This window comes from Piliocolobus tephrosceles, chromosome 6 (genome assembly GCF_002776525.5).
Source record: "Piliocolobus tephrosceles isolate RC106 chromosome 6, ASM277652v3, whole genome shotgun sequence".
NCBI classification, from domain to species: domain Eukaryota; kingdom Metazoa; phylum Chordata; class Mammalia; order Primates; family Cercopithecidae; genus Piliocolobus; species Piliocolobus tephrosceles.
In genome coordinates, this window is record NC_045439.1 from 69,355,552 (window position 1) to 69,365,137 (window position 9,586).

Consider the following 9,586-nt stretch of genomic DNA (forward strand, 5'->3'; position numbering starts at 1 on the left):
GATAACAGGTATCTCAGGAAACAGTATAAAGATTTAGAAAAAAAATACAAAAGAAAGATAAAGAAAATGAAACAGACATTAAGAAAAAAAAAATTAGAATAAATCAAAGTTAAAGAATATATGATGTCTATATAATTGGTATCCCCAGTGAACAAAACCAGAACAATGAAACAGAAAAAAAATGTTAACTGAATTCAACAACACTTATCTGAAATCTACATACTGAAAACATATACTGTGTACTTGATAAATTTAACCTGCAGTGGTCAACTCTAAGGCACACCTTGTTAAAACTTTTTCCTTAAAAAATAAATGTGGTTATTTTGACAGAGCAAGTTGCTCTTAAGAAAAAGAAAATTTGGTTTGCATCATGCTTCTTGACACCAACATACACCACCAGAAAAGAAAGCAGTGCTTACAAGACACTCAAGGAAAGAAACATGAGTCAAAGAGCCATGATGTCTTAAGGTATAAAATAGGCTACAGGCAAACAGCTATCAACATGCAAAAATCCAAGGAATATTGTTCTCAGGAGCCCCTCCTTAGAACTCGACCAGAGGATTAATTTCAGACAACCAAGAAATTATTGCGGGGAAGGGGAGTTTGGCAAATAGTCTGGTGATGAGAGCTCAATATACTTAACTGAAGAACTAAGACTAAAATGTGCAAGAAGGGTAACAAAATAATACATAAATATTAAATCTTCAGGCAGTGTAGAAATAATAAAACTTACAACAAAATGAGAGAATTAGATTATGTACCCCCCAAGTGAACGTGTAGTTTATTCTTTTGGATTTCCCCAAGCGTCAGCAGTTGCAGTTGCCCTGCAATATCTATTGTCACCTGTTTCCAGCCTGGAATCCTCTGCTCTTTCCCCTACTTAGCCTTCCTTCAGGACCCTCCCTATGATGTGATTATCTAACTCACCTTAATTTGGACCAATTTTTATACCCGAGAGACTATGGAAACTAAGTTTATGTGACAAGCTGACATAATAAGCTGAAGCATATTTAAGAATATGAGGATAAACTATTTTTTTTTTAAAAAAAGAATATTACTAACTAAAATTGAATAATGGATGAGAGGGAGGAGGAGTTTAGGGGTAATTTCACTGTTGTTCATAGTAGAGAAACTAAATTAAGTGTTAAAGTTATTTTTATAAAAGTAATCACTACAACAAAACTATAAACCTTCCTAAATATCACAAAAGTTCAAAAAAAAAGCCAAAAAATAAAAAAAGCAGAGAGTTAAATACTTTCAAAATACTTTTAACATTAACATACTTGTATTACACAAAATGACAGAACTAAGATCAAATGTATTTATTACATCAAAATTAAATGGGCTTAACTTGCCTATCAAAAGAAAAATATTTTCAAATTAGCTCTCAAAGTAAAATCCAATTCTATGCAGTATAAAAGAGACATACCAAAAACAAAGGATTTTAAAAGTTGAAAGGAAAAGGAAAAGCAAAGGAATATCAGGTAAAGCAAATCAGAAGGTCTCAGAGGTCATGATCCTCATATTACACAAAAGGTAATTTGTTCCATAGAGCATTAAAAGAAACAAAGAAGGAAATTTGTAATGCTGAAGGCTATAATTCATAATGCATATATAATAGGTATAAATATCTATACATGAAATAATGATGAATTTTCACAAAGCTGACATTATAAGAGATGTAAAGAGAAATATATAGGAGCCCCCTAACAACAAGATACTTGAATAAATCTCAGTCCAAGATAGACCAAGTGAAAAAAAAAGTATGAATGTAAACTAATTAATAATGTAGACTTCATAAATGTAGACTTAAATCCACATCCTAATAGTAGCTACCCTTTCTTTGGAATGACCCTGACATATTCAAAAAAGGTTTTTACATTAGACTACACTAAAACTCAATAAATTCCAGAATGTAGAAAATATAAATGTCCTTCCATCTGGTTAAATGCCCTATTAATTTATTCTTTAGCCAAATGGGAAATAGAAATTACAGGTGCAAAATCTGGGGAAAACATTAATAAAAACATTTCAGAATATACTTAACACTACTGAAATATATACTTAAAAATGGTTGAGATGGTAAAGTTTTTGTTAGGTGTATTTCACCAGAGCTAAACAAGCAAACATTACAGGGCCAAATGTGTGGAATGCTGCCAAAACAGTACTTGGGTAAAAGGCATACTTTTAATAACTTATTACAATATAAATGAAAGGGTGAAAATAAATTAAGCTTCCAACTCAAAAAGATAAATAACAAGATAAATTCAAGGAAAGCAGAAAAAAGAGTGACTATAAATAAAAAGCAAAAATTTAAAAATTAAGAGTTTGAATCATGTAAATGCCTTATGATTCAAATGAAATACATTCAAAAAATAGAAAATATCATCATCTAATGACCCAACATTTTTGTTTCAGATATTATGAACTGAAATCCAAAGAGATTAAGGCATCACACAAAACCAGAACTAAAATCCAAGTCTTCTTACTCCCAGTCAAGTGCTCCCATGGCAGAAATTTGGAAAAAGCATAAATTAAGGTGAGTTAGATAATCATAAGGAGGGTCTTGAAGGAAGTCTAAGTGCGGGAAAGAACAGAGGATTCCAGGTGGGAGCTGGTGACAATACATATCACAAAGCAAGTCCTCACACTTGGGGAAGTCCAAAAAAATGTTTACTGGATGCTCACTTCGGCAACATATACACTAAAATTGGAACAATACAAAGAGGATGAGCGTGCCCCCGGTGCAAGGATGACATGAAAATTCATGAAGCATTTCATATTTTTCAGGGAAGGAAGGATAAAATATCAAGGAGCATGAGAAAAGTTTTGGTGCTGATAGATGTTTATTATCTTTATGGTAGTGATGATTTTGCAGGTGTACACATATGTCAAGACATCAAATCATACATTTTAAATACGTGTGATTTGTTCTATGTCAATTATGTCTTAATACGATTCTAGCAAGACATTTATTATGATAAAACATAAAAGAAGAAAAAACGTTTACAAGTATTGTTGATGATAATGAGGAGAATAAATCCATAGAGGCATAAATATTTAATGGATAAATTATAAGCATTCTTATGTAAGACAGTATTTTAAATAAAAGAGCTAATAGCCAATGCATTATTAGCCTGAGATTGTATGAACTACATTTTGAAGCTATATATAATAAAGATAGCATTTCATGTCAAAAAGAAAGTGTTAAGTAAAACTCACATTACCTGGGAAAACTGCCTGTGGTGAAAGTAGATATTTCCTGCATTAAAGTAAGCCAGCGAGTACTTGGGGTTTAGAGAAATTGCGTCTTGATAGTCTTTCATTGCATTCTGTTTATGGCCCATAAACTCATGAATCACCCCACGATTTGTTAAGAATTCTGCTGTAGTATTGATCTGCAGTATAATATTATGATTATTTAACATCTGGGAATAGTATTTATCTCTGATTTCATGTCTGCCAAAATGAACATTAGAGAATCTACTTGTGGGAAACGAGTAATTTTATAGTGCATGTAAAACCCCAGCAGAACAAATATTTTGAGAAAGGAGTTGGTATGAAGTTGGTTCAGTGTCAACACTTTGTTGATTTGGTTGCTATAAAACAAATAATCTTAGTGTTTTTTCACTCAGTTCCTTTCCAAGGAATAGACAAAGTGGAAAAGCTTATCTGTTTAGCTGTTAAGCTAGAGAAGAAATTAAATTGAATAGTTAACAGGTGTATTTTTATGTAGTAGCAATTATCTTTCAGTTCTTTCCTTTTTCTCATCTCAAACACTACAATATCTGCCCAAATCTACAGAATCAAAACCCAAAATCTAGAAGTAAAGAAGAGTTTCTATCCGTGCATTCAACATGAGATTTTTACTTGTCATTTCATTACGGGAAGATTCTGGGGATTTACACTGTTCTCTCTTTAGTTCCTTCAAACCTAGAACATCATTTTATGTTACGCATTCACTTTGTATGACAAAATAATATTGATGTCCCATGAAAGTATAAAGCGTATTTACTGAAAGTGATCAACATTTATCAGAACTTTGGGGTTTTAGTGCATTTAGGTTATAAAATTGGCAAGCCATAACTCTTTACCCTAGGGATCACTTGGGTTAAAAAAATACAAAACATTATTTGCTGCATAAGTACTTTAAAAAGCTAACAGAGAACTTCTTACTTGAACCTATTCATTGACAGTGTTAATTTATGCTAATAATAATATAACCTAAGATGGTTTTTACCTTTATGGCAGCATTAATATCCTGCATTGCAGCAAAATTATTACCCATCTGAAGAGAGACCACAGCTCTTCCTTCATAGGCTAGGTAGTTCTTTGGATCAATATCTATGGCAACCGTAAAGTGGTTCCAAGCTTTCTGGAATTTTCCTTGGGCCTAAAATAATTTTCCAATTACACGAAGTAGGAAATAGTCCATCACATAACAAATGTTTATGATTCTGACTCAATCAAATAAAACCTTTAGTAAGGGTATTTAGCCATGCTAAGTCTAAGTTCTTTTAAATCAGAAAGTAGGCATACTGAATGCATACTGTGGCTGTATTCAGTTGACTAATTACCTCTGAGTATTTATGATGAAATTTTAATTAATTAAAATATATTTAACTTCAGAGTCATCTCCTGTACCAATCCTGGACAATAGAAAATCATAGCCACCATGTGAAATGCCAACAGTTTTTACCAACACACAAAGATTCACATTGAGCTGCACACACATAGGGAGGGATTGCATTTATTTGATTGGCACTGAATCTCCAGTTATAGATAATATATACATAATATATATAATAAAATAAACATGTATTGAATAACAAATGAATAATGATGTAAAACATATTCTGATAAATCATGCCAGCATCTGGCGTTTTAGGATCACTATACGTATTCCATGGAAAATACATGTAAATCTACCAAGCTTCTGTTTATACCAACTGGAAAAGAAAGAAAAAGGTCAGGAGAGGGGCATTGTTAATAGAACGATGTCAGAGTGCTTCTTAGAGACGACCAGCTGGCAACTAAATGCCTCCACAGGAAGGCAGTGAGTTAATAAATTCAGTACAGTCTGGAGTCTGTCTTTTTTTCTGATGGGCTAAAAAAACCCATCGTGCCAGAATCTCGGAAGCTGACTCACTTTAACCAAGCTGAGCCTAGGGACTCTCATATGAAAGTAAAAAGAAATACAATTGTTAAGGGAACAAGACCCTGTTTCCTGACCATCAAATCTTCTCTCTCTGGGTAAACCATTTGTAAATCCACACTGTCAACACAAGCTCATTTAATAAACAAGGAATCAGGCAAATTGAGATTCGATTATTAGAATATTAAATAGCAAACTGCCTCACAGTAAGATCTCTGTCATCTGCTCCAGACCACATCTGTTGTGCTCATTTCTATATTTCTAGTGCTAGGCAAATAATAAGGGAATCTGTAAGTATTTGTTGAACAAACTGTTGCTCTTTCCCTGGACAGAACTCAGATGAGCCTAACTCTCCTTTTGCAGTCCTCCTTCCTGACTCAATTCTTTACACTGCTGGGCTTTTCAATTCTCTTTCAGGTTGCTATAGACCCAGTGAGATATTCATAAAATGCAAATTTGATGTCACTTCTATTACTGCTATTCACATTTTTAACTGGACCATAAGGCCTTTAACTCCAGCCTCAACTCATGCCCTGCTCCCTTTGCCCATAACATTCCATCCACTTGGGCCCTCTTGTCTCTTTCTTACATGACTTTCTGATGGGCCGGTTCCACTCTACAGAACACTGTATCTTAGCCATGGCCCCTATTTTCACACCTCAACATTATTAATTTCTCAAAAAGCTTTCTCTCACCTTTCAAACAAAGCTAGGTTATTTTGTTACAAGTTATACTAAAAGTTATACTAAAAGTTATACTAAAACTCATCCTTTTCCTTTGTTGCACTTATCATGATTATAATCAATTATTCATATGATTAATTGTTTGATGCCTATCTCTCCACTGAGTAGTAAACTCTGCAAGAAGAAGGAAATATATCTTGTTCATTGCTATATCCCTAGGCCTAGAGCAGTTTCCGTTCTATATTTAGTGCTCGGTTAATGTCTGTTGAATGCAATGAATGACGATGATCTTAACACACTTCACTGGATTGCAGTCAGCTCTAGCTGCCTTGGAAATCCCTCTCTTTAAATGGACTTTGCAAATTTCTCTGTGATCCAGTAATGGCTAATTTTCTTCCCTTTAGCTTTCCACTAATGCAATAGGACAAAACCTGTGGGGCCTAGGTATACAAGCTAGTAAAATAAATGTTACCCAGGTTCTTATAGATGAACTTCATCAGGTAAATTTTAAAAGTTGTTTGTAAGTGAGGAGGAAGCTAGGGAGGGGTGCAGACATAAAAGGAAGCTCAGGTTCAAAAGATTTTCATTTAACCAGCCTACCAGTTCCCCAGGCTGATCCAGATTCAGACAGTCTCTCTATAGCTAACTAAACCCCCTGCTCCCACTGCTACTCTGGAACCTAAAAGCAAGGAAAAGACAAATGTTCATAACCAAAGAAACAACATATACTCCCATTGCCAGGAAAGAGCCAAATATATTTTTTCTCCCCAAAAGATGCTTTTAATGCTCAAAATGTTGCTATATTACCTGCAAATTATAGCCAAAACTAATTCTGGCCTTTATGTATGCTGGATTAATATGCAGTGCTTTCAGAAAGTCTTTCTGTGCTTGCTTGGTGGCTTCATCATGACCACATTCCATGTAAGAATTTCCCCGTCCAACATAAGCATCCAGAAAACATGGGTTAATTTTAAGAGCCCAGGTAAAGAAATCGACAGCTTCTTCAAACTCATTAATTCTGCAAATAAATAAAAATATTGATGCCTTCTGGTGAACTGATGCATTCTGGTGGCATATACAATGTTTTCCTGTAACTGACTTGTCCATAAAGATTTGAATTGAGTCATAAAAAAAATCTCCATTTCTATTATCCATTGTAGGAGGTAGGCACATAAGTCCATAAGACCTAAGGAAGTGTGACAGGTCCTTTGAAGATTTCGGTAAAAGGAAAGACGGCAAGAAAGAGTCATTTTCATAGCAGCATGTGATGGGATGATATTCTGGGTTTTTTTTCAAGTTATTAAAGTCCACTTGGAATTCTTAAATCTGTTTTTAACAGGTATTAATTACCAGTATAGAAAAACATATGCTACGATTGATGAAATCTACTTTTAAAAAATAGATTAAAATAAACTTATTTGTATGTATTTAATATTTCCTTATACAATGAAAACAGCCAGATTTTCATCACATGGGCATCCTTACATCAGATCTCCTATAAAGGCAGGCCATTTCAATGTGGACACCAGGAGAGAAGGGGAGAGAAGAAAGTAAAACGCATTTTATTTGTGAATGTATTTGGCTAAATGATAACTCTCTCTATCCTCCCTAATTACTCTCTTGTAAAGGCATCAAATATTTGTTCATGGGCATATAAAGTCACTTCTCCATTTCATATGCATTATCTAATAATAATATTTAGTTTCAATTAACATGGAGAGAGTCTAAGATTTTTAAAAATAGAATGGAATGAGGAAACTAGCATTGTTTACTTACCAGGTACTGTGCTAAATACTTAACATATGCTATCTCCTTTAATACTTCCAACAACTCTGTAAGCTGGTTATAATTATCTACATTTTACAGATGAAAGGAAAATTATGGCACAGAAAAGTTTGCACACAGGTAATGGCAGATAACTAACATACTATGTTTGCACAGAGAAAATATCTGAGATTCAGATAAGCCTTACTCCAAAATCCATGCTTTTCCACACAGCCATCTCTACCACACAATCTGCACCTATAATACACCTGTGGTTGGTGTACAAGAGCCAGTGAGCTGATATCTCAACAAGGTAGCCAGAAGAAAGGCTTGGAGTTCAGATTTGAGCCTGAACATGGAAATTAATATTAATTTTTTAAGGTTATTATGAGGATCAAATAAGAACATGTGAAGAACACCTAGCACAGAAACCCTCACCCATTGAAGATTATATCTTCCTTCCATTCTCTTCATTACTTCTCAAACAGGTTTCATATTTTAATAAGATGGATCACTACTTTGCCCATTTTTCCTTTATAAAATACATGGAACCCAGGATAGACTGTTCCAGGAGTTATCATCTTCTAGAGGTTACTCAAGAGTATCTCTTAAACCAGTGATTTCCAAACTACCCCTTCCTTCATGAAAGTTGCCCCTGGTTCCACCTACGCTTTCACTAAATATTTTCTTTTAAATCAACCCACTTTTTTTACTTAACTAAATTTATTTTTAAAAGCAAATTAATTTAAATACCATAAGTTGAAAAATTATCTCATGTCATAAATAAAATAATAAGCTAAAATGATAAGCTTGGAGCTGGATACTTTATTCTGCGGAAAACAGCCTGAGTGCTGCACCATCGATTACCAACAGAAAGTTTTTAAAGACTAGCTCTGGCCGGGCACAGTGGCTCACGCCTGTAATCCCAGCACCTTGGGAGGCCGAGGTGGGTGGATCACAAGGTCAGGAGTTCAAGAACAGCCTGGCCAACATGGTGACACCCTGTCTCTACTAAAAACATAAAAATTAGCCAAGCATGGTGGTGGGCCCCTGAAGTCCCAGCTACTCGGGAGGCTGAGACAGGAGAATTGCTTGAAACCGGAAGGCAGAGGTTGCAGTGAGCCAAGATTGTGCCACGTCACTCCAGCCTGGGCAACAAAAGCAAAACTTCATCTCAAAAAAAAAAAAAAAAAGACTAGCTCTTAGCTGAGACATTCTCCTTGATGTGTTCAGAAGGTTTGGGAAAGAATTCATTTTGAAACTGAAAGGCAATTCAGTTTCTCACAATGTGATACAGTATTTTTTTAATGCTTGTCCAGGCCATGAAAAGTAACAGGTACTTGCCATACTTGCTCCATGTTTTCCCAAATGTGGTGCAACAGGTGTTCTTCTAGAAGATCACACAACAATCCACAGTGAAGCATTAAGAAAACTTGCTTCTGTTGTTACAAGCAGGCAAAGGTTAACATCCACATATGGGAATCAGATGCCGCCTTTTGAGTTACTCAGGAAAACACAAGGTCACTTTCCTTAAGTAGTATACAATGAAATTGTGCTCTCTTTCCTGATAATTAGCACTATTTAAGAAGTAAAAGTCGGGCTGGGCATGGTGGCTCATGCTTGTCATCCCAGCACTTTGGGAGGCCGGGACAGGTAGATCACTTGAGGTCAGGAGTTCAAGACCAGCTTGGCCAACATGGTGAAACCCCATCTCTACTAAAAACACAAAAAACTAGCCAGGCATGGTGGCATGCACCTGTAGTCCCAGCTACTTAGGAGGCTGAGGCATGAGAATTGCTTGAACCCGGGAGACAGAGGTTGCAGTGAGCCGAGAACACGCCACTGCACTCCAGCCTGGGCAACAGAGTGAGACTCAAGAAAGAAAAGAAAAAAAGAAAAGAAAAGAGAAAAGAAAGGAGGGAGGGAGGGAGGGAGGGAGGAAGGAAGGAAGGAAGGAAGGAAGGAAGGAAGGAAGGAAGGAAGG

The 9,586-nt window shown here is 35.3% G+C and overlaps 1 protein-coding gene and 1 non-coding gene across 3 annotated transcripts in view; one reads left to right on the forward strand and one right to left on the reverse strand.

Moving 5' to 3' along the window:
• TTC6 (tetratricopeptide repeat domain 6) overlaps window positions 1-9,586 on the reverse strand; it is a 217,135-nt gene that overhangs the window by 12,112 nt on the left and 195,437 nt on the right. For both annotated transcript variants that reach the window (XM_023189672.2, XM_031935777.1), the window contains 3 exons: window positions 6,646-6,856; window positions 4,241-4,393; window positions 3,228-3,398 (listed from right to left, as the gene is read on the reverse strand). In XM_023189672.2, the coding sequence (XP_023045440.1) occupies window positions 3,228-3,398; window positions 4,241-4,393; window positions 6,646-6,856 (535 nt within the window). The remainder of the gene's footprint in view (window positions 1-3,227; window positions 3,399-4,240; window positions 4,394-6,645; window positions 6,857-9,586) is intronic.
• On the forward strand, window positions 2,681-2,787 carry LOC111524503. Its single transcript, XR_002725807.1, has one exon. It is a non-coding gene; the product is annotated as a U6 spliceosomal RNA (small nuclear RNA).